General features: G+C 47.4%; 2 protein-coding genes across 3 annotated transcripts; both read right to left on the reverse strand.

Annotated features, from left to right (window-relative positions):
• Positions 1-1749: 1749 nt before the first annotated feature.
• On the reverse strand, positions 1750-12616 carry LOC142908556 (cyclin-J-like). Of its 2 annotated transcripts, XM_076059312.1 has the most exons (7): positions 12443-12616; positions 11586-11709; positions 10410-10621; positions 10176-10288; positions 9023-9194; positions 5294-5453; positions 1750-3978 (listed from the first exon to the last, which is right to left on the reverse strand). In XM_076059312.1, exons 3-7 carry the CDS (start codon positions 10543-10545, stop codon positions 3795-3797), a joined length of 765 nt encoding a protein of 254 aa, XP_075915427.1. In that variant the 5' UTR covers positions 10546-10621; positions 11586-11709; positions 12443-12616; the 3' UTR covers positions 1750-3794. The 2 variants fall into 2 exon arrangements, with proteins under 2 accessions (XP_075915427.1, XP_075915428.1); XM_076059313.1 differs by lacking the exon at positions 1750-3978 and having other exon boundaries at positions 5345-5453; positions 8979-9194.
• A 4338-nt stretch (positions 12617-16954) lies between these two features.
• Positions 16955-18844, reverse strand: LOC142908572 (E3 ubiquitin-protein ligase Mdm2-like). Its single transcript, XM_076059331.1, has 3 exons — positions 18698-18844; positions 17879-17953; positions 16955-17092 (listed from the first exon to the last, which is right to left on the reverse strand). Exons 1-3 carry the CDS (start codon positions 18797-18799, stop codon positions 16955-16957), a joined length of 315 nt encoding a protein of 104 aa, XP_075915446.1. The 5' UTR covers positions 18800-18844.
• Between the last annotated feature and the right edge of the window lie 344 nt (positions 18845-19188).

Consider the following 19188-nt stretch of genomic DNA (forward strand, 5'->3'; position numbering starts at 1 on the left):
ATATGTGGATGACACTGGTTGTCTGGCCACATGGTAAAGATACACTTAATGATTTTCTAAATCATCTCAATGCACAAAACCCGGCCATCCAGTTCACCATGGAAATGGAGGTGAATAACACACTCCCATTCCTAGATATTTTGCTTGGACATGGCCTAAACGGTAAAATAACACAGCGTTTACAGAAAGCAAACGCACACTGATACCTATCTGAATGCAGAATCACATCATCATCCAGCTCAGAAATCCTCTCTTATCAAGACGCTCATACATTGGGCTAAAACAGTGTCAGATGGTGAGAGTCTAGTGAGAGAGATTAAACACGTTAAAGACGCACTACGACAAAATGGCTACAATAATGCTCAAATTAACAGAGCACTGAATGCCAAATCACAATCGCAAAGCAATACTGCTGAAAGCGACCAGATTGTTAAAACAATAAAAATTCCATATATCTCAGGAGTAACTGACAAATTAGCCCGTGTTTTGCAAAAGCAAAACATTACAGTAAGATTTGGTACAGTACACAAAATTTAAAAACTAGTATCTTGTACTAAAGACGCATTACCTAAATTATCAACAGAAGGTGTATATCGGATTAATTGTTTATGTGGCAGCTGCTACATTGAACAGACGGGACGTAACATCAGCGTAAGACTAAAAGAACATCAGATAAATATTAAATTATCTCAAACACAACTGTCAGCAGTGGCAGAACATGCTTGTCAACAAGGACACTCAATTGATTTTGACAATGTTGCAGTGGTGTGTAAAACGAATTATTACTGGCAAAGACTAATTAGAGAATCCATTGAAATTGAGAGGAACAAGAATAACTTTAATCGCTCTGACAGCTACAGGCTTAGTGCGGCCTGGAAGCGTATTATTAAATAATACACATTACATTTTGATTTAAAGAATTACTAATCTACAACTCATTACTAATCATAACCATTGACTGATTATCAATCGATTATATAATTACAATACCCCCCCCTCCGTCTCTAATCACTGCACCTGATATGAGTTAAGTGATGACGTCACCCTGCTGCTCTATATAAAACCGGGAGCAAGCGAGGGCTTTACCATTCTGGCGAATTGCCCGATGATTGCTGGATGTATTTACCAGCGAAACGTCGTACTCAAACTGTAAATGTGGATTCACTCTTCAACACACCGGTGGGCTAAAGTAGTGAACTATTTGTCTTTTTGTCAACGTGACACTTTTTTTGCTGATTGGCCATGTCGGGTGGTGGAGGGTTACGACACATTTATAAATAAACGCGATCTAACCCAAAAACCTTTATTATGAATTACCCATCTCTGTATTGGTGATACCACACTGATGAGTCTGATCAATGACTAAATGGGCCTAGAGTTACCCATCTCTGTATTGGTGATGATACCACACCGATGAGTCTGATCAATGACTACATGGACCTAGAGTTACCCATCTTTGTATTGGTGGTGATACCACACTGATGAGTCTGATCAATGACTACATGGGCCTAGAGTTACCCATCTTTGTATTGGTGGTGATACCACACTGATGAGTCTGATCAATGACTAAATGGGCCTAGAGTTACCCATCTCTGTATTGGTGGTGATACCACACTGATGAGTCTGATCAATGACTACATGGGCCTAGAGTTACCCATCTCTGTATTGGTGCTACCTGACAGCAGTCGGTCAGATTTGCTCTGATTTATTTTGACAGTGACCAAAGGTAAGAGAACCACAATGCACTGCTTAAGAAGAAACCGTTTATTTGCAAGTAAAACATGATTTTACAACCTGCGCTGTTATGATCGGATTTTTTCGTCAATTACAGGTTTAAATACTCTTTGTTGGTGATATTAAAGGAATTACCAACACTGGATCAGGGCCACAAATACGAATATCTTGCCATGATCGTTTGAGCAGGAAGACAGTTTTATCAGTAACATATTTTTTTCTAAATTAATAGTCTAAAACAATTAATGATTCCCTTGTCTCACATGCAAGAGATAATTCTGAATATAAATGCTGTCACCCAGTCACACACAGGATTAAATGTGCCCATTTAAAGTGTACATAATTATCCACAATGAAGTTACAGCAATACACCTGTCCGTAGCAGCATCTTTCACATGTTGATGCAGAAAACTTCGAAACCGACTTTGCCATCCCTATAATTACACGTAATTTCATGAATACACGTTCTTTCTGAGAGGTGCATAAGTGATAAGGTCGCAATATATAAAAACAAGTAGCAGACACAGTTCGCACTGTTTAATGGAAATGTCTGGGTGGCTTTGGGCTAACACTATGCCCCGAAACAGAGACATGAGATTGGTACAAATTCCACGCATGGTTATTTTTTATTTTAATGGCTAAACAGATGGCACATTATGTTCAGTGTATTTGGTAATGTTGTTCAGTGTAGCGCAGTGATAAAAGTGTCCAACCTATAACCAGATAGTCGCCAGTTCAATTCCCACACAAGAGGTAGATTCTGCAATTATTCCAGTTTAACACGGAAGCTTTCGCGACCAATTATGCCGCCGGGATTGACGCAGTAAGTGCCGCTTTGTGGAACGGCAACGATCACTTCGCAGACATGTCCTTAAAAAATACCTTCATTGGCTGAGAAACTCCCGTGAAAATAAGCATCAACCAATGCTCACTTAGGCTTGATGACATTTTCTTACTATGTCTCTTTGGCCATTTGAATTCATGGCCAAACATAAAATGGCCAGAGTGGAGCCGGGCCCGAACAGCGTGGCTTTTAACTGCAGGCCGACCCACTATTTGTCGGCGTTCGGCTGGCCTCTTGACCAGCGGAAGTCGGTTTGCGATGTCGCGGGATTGTGTGCGGCACGACGCCTCATTAATTTAAATTTGCAATCGTCGCGAAGATTCTGTGACGCTTTCGTTGCCGGTAATCTACAGCTCACTCCAGCGCTGTCCTCCAGACAGTCTCGTCCCTTCACCTGATGAAGGCCGCTTGTGTTGTGGCCGAAACGTCGTGATTTTTGTTATTTTATTTTTTACCTACGTGACTTTACCCAATAGAACCAAAGAGTATGGATCTACAGCCTCCTTGAACACCCCCCACCCCCCCAGCTTGCCGACCAAAGCTCTGACGAGCTGAGCTTTGACCGACAACTCGCTCCGTGTTCTGCATTCCTGAAATCGGTGCCCTGCCGAAAACGCAACAGCAATCGCCGCACAGCCTGCCGATCTATCTGTTGTGCGGCTCGATGGCCAGGTTCCTGCTGACACGCGGCTTGCGCGGCCAAAACGTGGTCATCCCAAATGTTGCTGAACGGCGGCGGCAGCGGCGGCGACGACGACTCCATCTCCTGACCCACCTCCACAGGTGGCGTCTGCACCGACTTGGGCACCAGATGCTGCTCCTCCTGCTGCTGTTGTTGCTGCTGCTGCTGTGGCTGCTGCTGCTGTGGCTGCTGCTGTTGCTGCTGCTGTTGTTGTTGTTGCTGTGGCTGCTGCTGCAGCTACTGTGGCTGTTGCTGTGGCTGCTGCTGTGGCTGCTGCTGCTCCTCCTGCTGCTATTGCTCCTGCTGCTGTTGTTGTTGTGGCTGCTGCTGCTGTGGTTTCTGCTGCTGCTGCAGTTGCTGCTGCTGCATCATTTGTTGCTGTTGTTGCTGCTGCTGTGGCTGCTGCTGTGGCTGCTGCTGTTGCTGCTGTTGCTGCTGCTGCTGTTGTTGCTGCTGTTGCTGCTGCTGTTGCTGCTGCTGTTGCTGCTGCTGCTGTGGCTGCTGCTGTTGTTGTGGCTGCTGCTGCTGCTGTTGCTACTGCTGTGGCTGCTGCTGTTGCTGCTGCTGCTGTAGTGGCTGTGGCTGCTGCTGCTGCTGTAGAGTTGACTGGTGAAGAGGCACACGTGGTATGGCTGAGGCTGAGTGGGAGGGCTGCTCAGAGTGGACAGCAGAATTTTCCTGAAGCTCCATGACCTGCTTCCTGTTGAAGTTGTATTTACTGAAGAGTTCGAACACAGGGGGAGGACGTAGAGTTAGAACAGACACACAGGTCCATGCCTGTGTGTGTCTAATCATGTTAGCTTCAAGCCCATCTTGACACACACAGGTCCATGCCTGTGGGTCTAATCATGTTAGGTTCAAGCCCATCTTGACACACACAGGTCCATGCCTGTGTGTCTAATCATGTTAGGTTCAAGCCCATCTTGACACACACAGGTCCATGCCTGTGGGTCTAATCATGTTAGGTTCAAGCCCATCTTGACACACACAGGTCCATGCCTGTGTGTCTAATCATGTTAGGTTCAAGCCCATCTTGACACACACAGGTCCATGCATGTGGGTCTAATAATGTTAGGTTCACGCCCATCTTGTGATCCTTGAACCCAATATCACACCGTGCCCTTGACAGCAATATAATAATTTAACATCAATAAAAACATCTAGGATGTACTGCAGTAATTAACACCACTGCATAGTACTGTCGTTTGTAGTAGTTTGTCCTCAATATAACATAAGTGGAAACAACCCTGGGGCAAAATCTGAAAACCATACTCTCCAATCTCTAAAAATTAAGAGTGTGCAACTTAATGTTGTTATGTTTAAATAACGGTTGCTAAGCACAGGCCCAAAATACTAAGAAGCCAGCAACAGCACCAGAGGAAAGTCTAATCGTTTAGCGTTCATCTGCTTATTTAATTCAGCAAGGTGATGAGAAACCTCAACCATAAGGGCCCATCTACCAATGAGTCACAAGGCACCATGGGTAATGCTGGAGCGCCTCACCGAGTCTCAGGGCATCCGTGATGGACTAGGACGTGAAATTCGCACGCACAGGAATCCACATATCAGCTTCATTTAGTCGTCATGGATATTGTTTAAAATATTTGCCATCTGTTGCACAATGGCATACTCGTTGTGTTTTTTTTTAGTAGTCTCTCGTCATGCCAACTTGACAACAGTATTTGTCCTCTGGAGACACTGGCCTCCACCGTGTGAATGTTGGATTGACACGACTACCTCGGTCCCACCGACATTGCTCATTTGACCTGGGAGACCACTTTCACTTTGACTAACAGTTAATCTTAAAGCAGTGATGGTTTTGGGCCGCAGTGATGGTTCGGGCAGCGACGCATAACCTGTATTCAATTTCCCTTGGGTAAATTCGGCTTTAACGGGTAACCGGTATTGGTTTGTAAACATAAATTGTGGAGAGAAAAGAGCACGTTGCTGCCTCGTGAGCCACAACTCAGCCTTAATAGGTCTCTTAAACGGTCACTTAGGAGAGCTTTGTGTTGTTTTGTCGTGCAAATCACCAAATCAGCTGCTCCGCGCACGGCAGGATCATCTCCCAGGCAAGGCCAGTGAAGTGTTGCATGTACAGAGTCCACGCAGAGGGCAGCTTCACTTCTATACGGGCCAATGCTATGCTTGCAGCCGCCACCACGGATGGACGGAAACTCAGGAATACGTGGTCTGCATACACACAAAGACAAAAACCCTCCGTTTAGCCTTAACAGACTGTTGGGGCAAGTGCTGTTAGCGAGCACCTATGAAGGCCGGCACGGCACACGAGGGGGTGGGTGGCCAGCACCACGCCCGGCCGCCTTTGTCTCCCCAGTGCTAGCGATGTTTACACACCGCATTGAGTTACTCATTTGAGGCCGAGTCGACCTAGGGGAGGCCCAGGACCGGTTCAGATAATCGTCACTGGTGATAGCCGTGAGCGGGCATTGGACCAGCAGGGTGTCCAGGGTCGTAGCTGCAGCGTAGCGCTAACCGCTATGCCACCTCTACCCTGCACACAGGAATGACAGGCAGGCACACACACAGACGCTTAAACGCACAAGCACCCAGTGAACGAGGAACGTTGGGCCAACGGCACCCTGAACATTTGAACAAACATTCCGACTAAAATTTTGATTTAAAGCTTTCGTGACTGCAGTAATTAATATTCTTAGCTCTTTCGGTAAAGTCACCACGTTGAAGGAAAACAATAAAATAATAAAATATATATAAAACAATAAAAATTCTCACGACGTTTCGACCATAACACAAACGGTCATCATCAGGTGTGAAAAGCAACGGCAAGAAACATTTGAAAGAAGTGGAGGTTTGCATTTATTTATTTATTTAACGGTGTTTGTGCGTTTTTATTTAAAGCTTTCGTGACTGCAGTAATTCATATTCTCAGTTTTTTCGGTAAAGTCACGTTGAAGAGAAACAACAAAATAATAAAATATATATAACAATAAAAAATTCTCACGACGTTTCGACCATAACTCAAACGGTCATCTTCAGGTGTGTTGGTTTGCATAAATTTATTTTTAAACGGCGCATTTATTTATTTAGAAAAAAACGTTAGCGTCACGCGCAGCGATTTGGCAGTTTACCCAGAACTAGTCCATCTATATTTTGAAAAGAGGAGGGGGGAGACGAAATTTTTTATAATGTATGCTGTCTGAAAGCCAATGTAAGCGTGAACAATCAATTAAGAACTGAAATGGTTTATCAAATATTTCCAATGATTGCTAAGATAGAATCCATCTTCTCGGTTGAAATTGTCTCTGTGCTTGTATATGTGGATAGCCTCATGAACGAATCTCTCATGGAAGCCAGATGGCTTACAAAGAACCTCTGTCTTGGAAAAGTCAATGGCATGTGAGCCTACTGAATTAGAACAATGATCTGCTACGGCCGAGGTGTTGGTCCTACCGTGTTTAAGGTCTGCTTTGTGTTCACGAATTCGGTCCGAGACATGGCGTTTGGTTTCTCAAATGTAACTACTACCACAGAGGCAACTTAGTTTGTAGACACCAGGGTATTGTATGTCCGGAATTATATTTTTTACAGACGGAACCAGATCACGGATATTATGTAATGTGTTGAAACGGACCTGGATCTTGTGTTTATTCAAGATTTTGGAGATCTTTTTTGTGATCCCAGCAATGTAGGGTAAAGTGATGGTTTTGAAAGGCTCCTCAAGAAGGTTCTTCTTCATGGTTTGAGTGATAGCTTTGCGGATTGTATAGTCGGAGTAACCATTAGCCCTAAGAGCTTGGTGTACGTGCTTGAGTTCACTGCTTATGTGTTCCTGGTCGGATATGCATTGGGCTCTATGATACAGAGTCTTGATGAGAGAATTCTTCTGTGATGGATGGTGGTGGGAATCCGGTTTCAGATAAGCATCCGTATGGGTAGCTTTCCTGTAGACAGAGTGGCTCATTGAACCATCAGGTCTCTTTTTAATTAGGACATCCAAAAAAGGTATCTTGCCATCTATTTCGACTTCCATGGTAAATCTGATGGCTGGGTGTATGGAATTGATGTGGTCGAAGAATTGGTCTAGAGCAGGCCGGCCATGTGGCCAGATGACAAAAGTGTCATCCACGTACCTCTTCCATAAGGTTGGGCGCAGAGTGGCAGTCTGGATGGCGTCAGTCTCAAATTTCTGCATGAAAATGTTAGCTATAACTGGAGAAAGGGGGGAGCCCATTGGGGTGCCCTCAGTTTGTTTGTAGAAAGTTCCATTCCAAGTGAAGTATGTATTGGTTAAACAGTGTCTCACCAGGGGGGGTACCTCAGTGTTTAGTCCTTGATGAACCAAGTCTTCAATTATTCCAATGGTATCACTCAAACCATGAAGAAGAACCCTCTTGAGGAGCCTTTCAAAACCATCACTTTACCCTACATTGCTGGGATCACAAAAAAGATCTCCAAAATCTTGAATAAACACAAGATCCAGGTCCGTTTCAACACATTACATAAAATCCGTGATCTGGTTCCGTCTGTAAAAGATGTGATTCCGGACATACAATACCCTGGTGTCTACAAACTAAGTTGCCTCTGTGGTAGTAGTTACATTGGAGAAACCAAACGCCATGTCTCGGACCGCATTCGTGAACACAAAGCAGACCTTAAACACGGTAGGACCAACACCTCGGCCATAGCAGATCATTGTTCTAATTCAGTAGGCTCACATGCCATTGACTTTTCCGAGACAGAGGTTCTTTGTAAGCCATCTGGCTTCCATGAGAGATTCGTTCATGAGGCTATCCACATATACAAGCACAGAGACAATTTCAACCGAGAAGATGGATTCTATCTTAGCAATCATTGGAAATATTTGATAAACCATTTCAGTTCTTAATTGATTGTTCACGCTTAAATTGGCTTTCAGACAGCATACATTATAAAAAATTTCGTCTCCCCCCTCCTCTTTTCAAAATATAGATGGACTAGTCCTGGGTAAACTGCCAAATCGCTGCGCGTGACGCTAACGTTTTTTCTAAATAAATAAATGCGCCGTTTAAAAATAAATTTATGCAAACCAACACACCTGAAGATGACCGTTTGAGTTATGGTCGAAACGTCGTGAGAATTTTTTTATTGTTTTATATATTTTATTATTTTGTTGTTTCTCTTCAACGTGACTTTACCGAAAAAACTAAGAATAGGTGTTTGTGTGTGTTTATTTATTTATTTATAAAAACGTTAGCACTACGGGCAGCGATTTGGCAGTTTGTTTAGAAGGACGAGTCCATCTATGTTCTGAAAAGAGGAGGGGGGAGACGAAACATTAATGTATGTTGTCTGAAAGCCACCGTAAGCGTGAACAATCAATTAAGACATGTTCACGCTTACGGTGGCTTTCAGACAGCATACATTAATTTTTCGTCTCCCCCCTCCTCTTTTCAGAACATAGATGGACTCGTCCTTCTAAATAAACTGCCAAATCGCTGCGCGTGGCGCTGACGTTTTTTTAAATACCCCGTTATAAAATAAATTAATTAATGCAAACCGACACACCTGATGACGACCGTTTGTGTTATGGTCGAAACGTCGTGAGATTTTTTATTGTTTTATATATATTTTATTATTTTATTGTTTCCCTTCAACGTGACTTTACCGAAAGAGCTAAGAATATCAACATTCCGACGTTGGAAAAAATATATATATATTCGGTGACGTTTCAGGCACTGTCCCTTCTTCGCTGGTCACCTTAGCGTTGCCTACGAAGCGCTCCTCTACAGCTCTGCGAGCACCTTGCAGGGCGAGCTGAAGGAAGTGGGCCGTGTACTTGGTCGTGTACGCATGCCGGTAGGACGAGCCTCCAGCCGGGGCGTCCTCACGCCGCGACAGCCACAGGAAGTAGTTCACGAAGTGCGCCGCTGTGGGCGTGCACAGGTTCCAGTCGAGTGTACACAGCAGCAGGAACTGTGCAGGGGGGAGGCAGATGGGAGAGTGGGCTGGCACGGCACAGCTGCCACCACTCCGTGAAGCATTCAGTCCGCCACGCTGCTGCGTGTTGCCTGGAGGGTTTATTTGGTGCGTGGCTCGCAAAACAGTTCAAATGTCTGGTCAAGGAGTCAACTCGGCCCTTCGTCTGCACGGGTAAATGCAATGACCATCATATTAAATTTCGATTTAAAGCTTTCGTGACTGCAAGGATTCATCTTCTTTGGTTCTTTCGGTAAAGTCACCACGTAGAATGAGAATAAAATAATACATTGATAAAATAACACAATAATATTCTCATTATTGTGTTATTTATTTCATCAAGTGATTATTTTATTCTCATTCTACGTGACTTTACCGAAAGAACCAAAGAAGACGATCATATTCTTTTGGGTCTTTCGGTAAAGCCACGTAGATTGAAAAATTAACAAAAAATATCACGATGTTTCGATCGCAACGCAAGCAAATCGTCACGGGGTGATTGTTTTACGGAGAGACTGAGCCCCACCATAGGAAGGGAGAATTTCCTGCACCACTCCACGTTCATTCGTCAGGTCTGCTGTGGTAATGTTATTCTGCAGCTTTTGCCTTCCTGTTATCTAGTAAGAAGACACGCTTTTATATTCAAATTCGGGCTGTACATTCAAATTGTTTACAGAATAATTAGTTGGCATGAAACAGAGATGATGTGTTCATACTCTTTGGGTCTTTGACGTTTCGATCGCAACACAAGCAATCACCTGAGGACAACTGCTTGTGTTGCCATCGAAACGTCGTGATTTTTTAAAATTATTTTTCCATCTACGTGACTTTACCGACAGACCCACAGAGTAAGATTGTAAAGTAACAAGACGAAACAATTGGTTTCTTGAATCAAATCGTGACCTTGAATCATGACAATGCACGGAACGGTTCTGGGGTGAAACATTGCATGCTGAATTAATAGGGGCATGCAGCTACCTCCGTCTGCTGCAATTCCTCCTTGGACAGACTTAGCCCTTGCTTGGTCATCACCTCCAGCCGGTTCACCCAGTCCAGTCGCGGCACCTGCTCATCCATCTCCTCGAACTTGGCTGCGCAGGGTGTCAGGGACACGCATGCCGACGGTGAGCAAGCGACCAAGCGTACGAGCGAGAAATGAGCGAGTGATCGGGTGATCGGGTGGGTGGGTGGGCACGTGAGCGATTGACCGACCTGCTATAATGAGGTAGCAGATTGAGCAGGTGTAGAGGCAGAGGACGGTGATGTCGTGGCGGTCCATGAACACGTCTAACATCGCGATGGCCAGGTGGTGCGTGGCCACACTCAGCTGCAGGTGCTCGCTCAGCATTGCCAGGAGGTCGACGAAGTGGCGACGGAGGTGCAGCTGGGGCGAGTGTAGCGCAAAACCGAGGCAGCGACAGCTCCTGCGAGGGAAAAACAAAAAGAGGACGCGGGGTTTGGTAGGGCAGTTGGGACGCTGTGGAGTTGGGTCAAGAGGTCAAGAGGTGTTTTGAAACGATAATAGATTATTCTGGGGGTCGAAGGAGGCGACGTGCCCGGTTACGGTGGGCCACAGCATTTAACTTTCGCCGTCACGCAAACCAAGAGTGACAAAAGCCACGGGCCAAAATTGTCTCCCTTTTCAAGCGAGTGAAAGATGGCGAAGAACTAATTCGGTGGTTCTCAGCCTTTGTAAGCCATCTGGCTACCATGAGAGATTCGTTCATGAGGTTATCCACATATACAAGCACAGAGACAATTTCAACCGAGAAGATGGATTCTGGCTTAGCAATCATTGGAAAGATTTGATAAACCATTTCAGGTCTTAATTGATTGTTCACGCTTACAGTGGCTTTCAGACAGCATACATTAATTTTTCGTCTCCCCCCTCCTCTTTTCAGAACATAGATGGACTAGTCCTTCTAAATAAACTGCCAAATCGCTGCGCGTGGCGCTGACGTTTTTATAAATAAATAAATCGTTTTAAAATAGATAACTTTATGCAAACCGACACACCTGATGACGACCGTTTGTGTTATGGTTGAAATGTCGTGATAATTTTTTATTGTTTTATATATATTATTATTTTATTGTTTCCCTTCAACGTGACTTTACCGAAAGAGCTAAGAATAGTCCTCAGCCTATGATGAAACAAAACCACGAGGTGTGGAGATCCGTAGCTCCAAAGCACAGCCACTTTTATTCTTCGAACCGTATTGCTCATGTTATAGTCCCCGGAGAGATAGGGGGCTGGGTTGATCCGCTGGCCAGGATTGAACTTGCAACCCACTCACTGCGAGTCGAGCACTCAAACGTACGTGCCGTGTAAATCAGTTCGTAGGATTCGCGTCTGCGTGTAGGAGGCCTATTGACGAGAGAGGCGGATACCTTCTCTCGAAGGACGCGGTAGATGTCGTCTGCCAACTCGCCTTGCCACCACTCTCTTCTGTCCATGTCTTGGTTAGTCGCTCGCGCCTCGTGCTCAGGAGTTTATTACTTGGGCAGGCACGTGCTGGGTGCACACAAGTGTTCACGAGTGGAGTTTATTACTTGGACAGGCATGTGCTGGGTACACACAAGTGTTCACGAGTGGAGTTTATTACTTGGACAGGCACGTGCTGGGTGCACACAAGTGTTAACGAGTGGAGTTTATTACTTGGACAGGCACGTGCTGGGTGCACACAAGTGGTCACGTGACAGATTTGACGTCACAGCTCACTTGCCGTGCAAAAAATAAAATGCATTATTGAGCTCCCCCCCCCCTAAAAAAATACAAAAGTGTATTTGTATAATGTTTGCATGGTGTACAGCCTGGAAAGTACCCACATGGCAAATTTCCAGTTTGTTGCATGTGGAGAAGTACAGACAACACACACATTCACAACTTTGCCTTTTGTATATATGGGGATTACCACAGGTTATACCCACGGGCACTTCGTGCTCAACAGAGCATTAAGAATAAAGGCTTTCACAACACTTGGAAAATAAACTGCATTTGCAATTTTTTGCAAAAAAATAGAACACATTTTTCCACGTGTAAAAAAATTCAATCGTTATTGACACGTGTGCAAATTTCATAATGTATTTGCTTGAGCAAGACCGATTACATTATTGACGAAATCTTAAAGTGCTCATGCTAAACCGGCTTCCAAACGTCTCAAGCTCACACCCTACCCCCCGCTATGCATGTGGAATAATGTAAAAAATGTGTCCCGTTATGATGAAAAACAAAACAACAGTCTTACCAAACACTGCCCATTATTACACGGCGGGAAGGGAAATCGTTCAAGTAACAAACCGTGATAGTTTTAACGCCTCAATATGTCACGATATAGTCTAAATACAGCAAGTCTCAAGTCTTTCACGGTAACTACGGACGGAGCGGGCAGCACGCAGCCACGTGGGAGTGGTCACGTGACGCAGCCGCCGACTCCCAGGACTCTACACGCCCCGGAAGTGCTGCTGAGCGCCGGAAGCTGGAGGTGACGCGTCATCCGTGAGCCAGAGACTCCTGATTGGATGAGGTGTGGGCGTGGCCGACACCCGAGGGGGAGGCGACGGCCAGGGGATAAAGGGGGGGGGGAGGGAAAGACCCACACAGACCCATAGAGACCCACAGAGACCCATACTCACAGAGACCCATACTCATAGAGACCCACACAGACCCATAGAGACTCATAGAGACCCACAGAGACCCACACAGACTCATAGAGACCCATACTCACAGAGACCCACAGAGACTCATAGAGACCCACAGAGACCCATACTCACAGAGACCCATACTCATAGAGACCCACACAGACCCATAGAGACTCATAGAGACCCACACAGACTCACAGACTCATAGAGACCCATACTCATAGAGACCCACAGAGACTCATAGAGACCCACATAGACTCACAGAGACCCACAGACACCCACACTCACATAGACCCACAGACCCATACTCATAGAGACCCACACAGACCCACAGAGACCCATACCCACAGAGACCCACAGAGACCCATAGAGACCCACACAGATACCCACAGAGACCCACACTAACAGAGACCTAAGTAAAACTAAACTAAGTGTATTGCCACCAGGGTGTAAGGGGGCCCCCCACTGAGTTGCTGTGCCAATCTTGGTCCACGCGAGCGGCCTGCCCTGCACCAAGTGAAAGCAGCTCCGTCAGGTCGCTCGTCACGTGGCAACGGTGTTAGAGCGGCCAGGAGAATAATCCTCGCACTCTTAAGACGCACCGCTCGGATCGCTAGGGATGGGTTAGCGCGTCTCCCACGTGCGTGTGAATATTCACAGAGGGTGAACGTGGATGTAAGATAATTTTGTCGTGACGGTGCTCGCAGCTGCTGCGAGCTGCTAAGAGACACTTGCCCCTACAGTCTGTTAGAGGCCACACGGGGGGCCTTCACTGGAGGGGTTTGCTTTGGCGCACCAACGCTCCCCACACACACAGTGCACACACGGTGAACTCGTAAAGTGATGACAGGAAACGATGAGGTAAAATGTGCAAAAGTTTAATATATTAAACGGCAATAAACGCATTCAAGAGTATGATTGAGGTAAAAGAATAGAATTTCTACATTGAGGTAAACAATTTTTTTATATTGTGAGGTAAAAACAAATCTTTTTTACATTCTGAGGTAAAAAAAATAACATTAGTATTTTTTATAAATATTCTGAGGTAAACAAAAAATATTTTGAACATTGAGGAACATTTTTTTTACATTCTGAGGTAAAAATATGAACATTAAATTGTCCTTAATGAGACATACATTAACAAACGCTCTCTGTGTATCTGTCTCTCTGTGTGTCTCTCTCTGTCTGTATCTGTCTCTCTGTGTGTGTATCTGTGTCTGTGTGTGTCTGTGTGTGTCTGTGTGTATCTGTGTCTGTGTGTATCTGTCTGTGTGTCTCTGTGTGTGTATATCATCTCAGTCAGTCGACCCGTGGCACCTGGGTCTGCCCCGTGGCCTCCTGCCAGCGGTCGGTCAACACTTCACGTGGCCTCAAGGTGCACATAGCCTGGCACAAGCGTCGTGGTGACATTACTGCCACTGAGTGGTGAATGGCGGTTGTTGTTATTGTTGTGCGTGTCTGTGTGTCTGTGTGTGTGTCTGTGTGTGTGTGTCTGTGTGTGTGTCTGTGTGTGTGTCTGTTTACTATTACCATCAGGGGAAAAAACGGTGATCCAATCTCCGACCCCCAGGAACAGGTTTGCAGATTTGCTGAGCATTTCTGTGAGGTCCTGGGGGAGGGAAAATCCCTCAGCCAGGAAAACATCGTGGCACAAAGTGAGGATGACCCTGCTGTGGCTGCGGTGCCTCAAATATTGGAAGAAGTCACCCCCTGTGAGTGGCTGGCTGAGGTGCCATCTGTTGAGGAAGTACTGAAGGCGATCCGGAGTCTGAGACCAGGAAAGGCAGCGGGCAGAGATGATCTCCCAAGCGAAATGCTGAGGGTGGCATTTGTGCACAGACTGCCCTATATGACATCATAACGGTCTGGACCACTGGACGGGTTCCGCAGGATTGGAAGGATGCCCTGGTGGTCCCCCTTTTTAAGAAGGGGGACCGCACAGACTGTAACAACTACAGGGGCATCTCACTCCTCAGTGTGCCGGGAAAGGTCCTGGCAAGGATTATTCAGCATCGCGGCAATATCTTTTCATCAGTTGCGTAACACTGTGTGGAAGCTACCTGGTCTGTCGCTCCGCACTAAGCTTCAGGTCTTCTCGGCCACGGTCATTCCCTCCCTTCTCTACGCTTGCGAAACGTGGACCCCCCCTAATGGAACATCTTCGCCGGTTAGAAACATTTAGGCTGGCCTGCCTACAATCCATCCTGGGTTTAACCAGACTGGATTGTGTGAGGAGTTCACAAATCCTTGAAAGATCTGGGCAAGGTCCCATCGGTGAGCTCCTCCGGCGGGCAAGGCTGGGTCATGTAGCCCGCATGCCCAGCCACCGCATGCCAAAACAGCTTTTGTTCGGCCGGATCGAGGGGGCTAAGCGGGCGCGGCACAGGCTAGAGAAGAGATGGAGTGATGTGGTACAGGAGGACGTGGAGCTGAGTGGACTTGCCGATGACTGGTACCAGCGGTGTCAAGATCGGCTTCTGTGGAGGCTCGTGAAGGCAGTTGGAGGTAGTTGCCCTCCAACAACAACGGAGGGCGGAGGAGCGACGCTCAGAACAACGAGCGGAGCGCCGGGTGGCTAAAGCACAGCAGGTTGGCACAGTAGGGGGCACAGGTGGTGCATCAGCCAGTGATCTCAGTCAGTCGACCCGTGGCACCTGGGTCTGCCCCGTGACCTCCTGCCAGCGGGTGTTCGACACTTCACGTGGCCTCAGGGTGCACATAGCTTGGCACAAGCGTCGTAGTGACGTCACCGCCACTTAGTGGCGAATGGCGGTTGTTGTTGTTGTGTGTCTGTCTGTGTGTGTGTGTCGTGTCAGGACAGGAACGTGTGCACCACAGAGTGGATCTCCCTGCGGCAGAGTGGGCAGGCCATGCCACGCTGCTGCAGCTCCAAGGCGCAGCGGCGGCACGTGGCAAGGTGGCCGCTGTCGCCGTGAACTAACGTGCAGCTATGCGGCTCACTCCGGCACACCACGCACTCACCCACGACAACACCATCAGCACCACCCACACCACCAACACCACCCACACCAACACCACCATCACCAAAACCACCAGCACCACCACCCACACCAACACCACCAACCACACCACCACCACCCACACCACCAGCACCACCCACACCAACACCACCACCACCCACACCAACACCACCACCTACACCACCACTATCACCACCACCACCCACACCACCACCTACACCATCACCATCACAACCACCACCAGCCACACCACCACCCACACCAACACCACCACCCACACCACCACCATCACCACCACCACCACCACCCACACCACCACCACCACCACCCACACCAACACCACCGGCTGTGGTGGAGGTGGTGGAGGTGGTGGTGACATTGACACCAGCTGAAGGGGAAGAAAAAGAAGAGATTATGTGAGTGAGTGAATGTGTGAGTGTGTGTGAGTGTGTGAGTGAATGAATGTGTGAGTGTGTGTGAGTGTGTGTGAGTGAGTGTGTGTGTGAGTGAGTGAATGTGTGAGTGTGTGTGAGTGTGTGTGAGTGTGTGAGTGAGTGAATATGTGAGTGTGAGTGAGTGAATGTGTGAGTGTGTGTATGTGAGTGAATGTGTGAGTGTGTGTGAGTGTGTGAGTGAGTGTATGACTGTATATGGGTAGCGGTATTGTAGTTAGCGCTACATCGCGCTATGAACCCGGGGAGGGAGTGAGAAGGAGGGAGTGAGGAGGAGGGAGGGGAACTTCACCTCGCCTGCTGTCGGCCGTCACTATGGAGAATGACTTCACGAACAGCGCTGCCACCGAGTGTCTGGAAGAGAGGGACAGGGAGATCCAGGCTGGGTTTGGATGCAGGCTCTATCTACCGCCCCTCTCTCTCTCTCCACCCCTCTCTCTCGTGTTTGTTTATTTTTATTTCACTTTTTAAATTATAATTTTTCTATCTACGTGACTTTAGTGAAAGAACCAAAGAATATTCACCCACTCAATCACTCACCCACTCACTAAACAGCTCACCCACCCACTCAATAATTCACTCCCCCACTCGCCCTCCCTCCCACTCACTCACTAAATAACTCATCCGCTCACCCACACTCACTCACCCACCCACCAAATCTCTCTCCACCCTCTTTCTATCTCCCTCACCTGGGATCTCTGAGTGAGAATCCCTCCACACGAAACACCTCCCCCAGGGGGTCCCCGCCACACCTCACCAGGTACGGCCTCTCTACATCGTAAAGTTGTCTCCGCTTGATGTATTGTCCCACGTAGTGGTACGCCTACGTGGGACGTACACACACACATGCACACACACACGCATGCATGCACACACACGAGTGGGTGACTGAGTGGGTGAGTAGGTGGGTGGGTGAGTGAGTGGGTGAGTGAGTGGATGAGTTAGTGAGTGGGTGGTTGAGTGATTGAGTGGGTGAGTGGGTGGGTAGGTGAGTGAGTGGGTGGTTGAGTGATTGAGTGGGTGAGTGGGTGGGTAGGTGAGTGAGTAGGTGAGTGAGTGGGTGTGTGGATCAGTGAGAGAATCAGTGAGTGGGTGGGTGGATCAGTGATTTAGTGGCATGGGCGGAAGAGATGGACTAGTCAGTGAGTGGATGGGTTAGAGGGTGAGTGGATGGGTTAGAGGGTGAGTAGAGTGAGTGGTTGGGTGAGTGAGTGGATGAGTGAGTGGTTGGATGAGTGAGTGTTAGTGTGTGGGTAAATGGAGTGGGTGAGTGGTTGGGTGAGTGGGTGGCTGAGTAGGTCAATGAATGAGTGGGTGGACGAGTGGTTGGGTGAGTGGGTGGGTGAGTGTAACGTCTGTACTATGTTGAACTTCTTTCGCACCGCACGTAGCCATCTGTGATAATCCTGCAAATCCAAATTATACAGCAGGTGTCAGGGTCGCGATAGAATCCACGACCTCCTGTACACCAGGCGAGGTAGTCAACATCTCCTAGCCACCCTGATAATGATGATGGTGGGTCCCACGACCTCCTGTACACCAGGCGAGGTAGTCAACATCTCCTAGCCACGCAGATGATGATGGTGTTGGTGGTCGTGATGGGACCCACCTGCTCCCACGTGAATGTGTCGCCCTCGACACCGACCGACTGCAGCAGACGAAGCATCGCAGGCACCGGCTTCAGCTGCATCCCAGCGGACAGAGGCATCACGGAGCCACATGTCATCACTCACACAGACACAAAGGTCCCCCGTGTAGCCACGGCAGGCTATAGGGGCAAGTGCTGTTAGCGAAGAGAAGCACCTATTAAGGCTGCCGGCACTGTGGCACATGAGAGGGTGGGTGGCCAGCACCACGCCGAACCGCCTTTGTCTCCCCAGTGGCTTTGTTTACTACGACACACCGCTACACCAGCTACTCTTTTGAGTCAACCTAGGGGAGGCCCAGGACCGATTGTAGTGTATAGTAGTGTATATTACATTGTAGTGTATAGTAGTGCATAGTGTATAGTAGCGTATAGTACTGTAGTTTATAGTAGTGTAGGGTATAGTGTAGTGTATAGTAGTGTAGTGTATAGTAATGTAGTACATAGTAGTGTAGTGTATAGTAATTGTAGTGTATAGTTGTGTATAGTGTACAGTGTATAGTTGTGTAGTGTATAGTAATGTAGTGTATAGTTGTGTATAGTGTACAGTGTATAGTTGTGTAGTGTATAGTAATGTAGTGTATAGTTGTGTATAGTATAGTGTACAGTGTATAGTATAGCGTACAGTATAGTGTACAGTGTATAGTTTAGTGTATAGTGTGCAGTGTATAGTGTACAGTGTATAGTATAGCGTACAGTGTATAGTATAGCGTACAGTGTATAGTAGTGTACAGTGTATAGTAGTACACAGAGCACCGGTGAGCCCCCCTAAAAGCGACTCACCAGAATGTTCCTGTGAGCTCCAGCAGCGGCCAGAGACAACCTGGAGTCACCGGCACTCATCACGGCAGCGGCCAGAGACAACCTGGAGTCACCGGCACTCATCACGGCAGCGGCCAGAGACAACCTGGAGTCACCGGCACTAATTACGGCAGCTGTGGAGACAGCAGGAAGACAGAGACACTCGTCACGGCAGCTGTGAGACAGCAGGAAGACAGCGACACTCGTCACGGCAGCTGTAGAGACAGCAGGAAGACAGCGACACTCGTCACGGCAGCTGTGGAGACAGCAGGAAGATAGCGACACTCGTCACGGCAGCTGTGGAGACAGCAGGAAGACAGCGACACTCGTCACGGCAGCTGTGGAGACAGCAGGAAGACAGCCACACTCGTCACGGCAGCTGTGGAGACAGCAGGAAGACAGCGACACTCGTCACGGTAGCTGTGAGACAGCAGGAAGACAGCCACACTCGTCACGGCAGCTGTGGAGACAGC

The sequence above is a fragment of the Petromyzon marinus genome, unplaced genomic scaffold (assembly GCF_048934315.1).
Source record: "Petromyzon marinus isolate PM22_M1 ecotype Great Lakes invasive population unplaced genomic scaffold, UKy_Petmar_22M1.pri1.0 PM_G_Scaffold_1, whole genome shotgun sequence".
Taxonomy (NCBI): Eukaryota; Metazoa; Chordata; class Hyperoartia; order Petromyzontiformes; family Petromyzontidae; genus Petromyzon; species Petromyzon marinus.

Excerpts from the sequence above, each read along its gene's own strand:
- LOC142908572 (XM_076059331.1), bottom strand. The coding sequence starts at position 18,799 with ATGAGTGCCGGTGACTCCAGGTTGTCTCTGGCCGCTGCCGTGATGAGT. Across the intron at positions 17,954-18,697 it reads GAGCTCACAGGAACATTCTG|CTGAAGCCGGTGCCTGCGAT; the intron begins GTGAGTCGCTTT and ends GCTGGGATGCAG. Across the intron at positions 17,093-17,878 it reads ACACATTCACGTGGGAGCAG|GCGTACCACTACGTGGGACA; the intron begins GTGGGTCCCATC and ends CGTCCCACGTAG.
- LOC142908556 (XM_076059312.1), bottom strand. The coding sequence starts at position 10,545 with ATGCTGAGCGAGCACCTGCAGCTGAGTGTGGCCACGCACCACCTGGCC. Across the intron at positions 9,195-10,175 it reads AGGAATTGCAGCAGACGGAG|TTCCTGCTGCTGTGTACACT; the intron begins GTAGCTGCATGC and ends CCCCCTGCACAG. Across the intron at positions 3,979-5,293 it reads TGCGCGGAGCAGCTGATTTG|TAAATACAACTTCAACAGGA; the intron begins GTGATTTGCACG and ends CGAACTCTTCAG.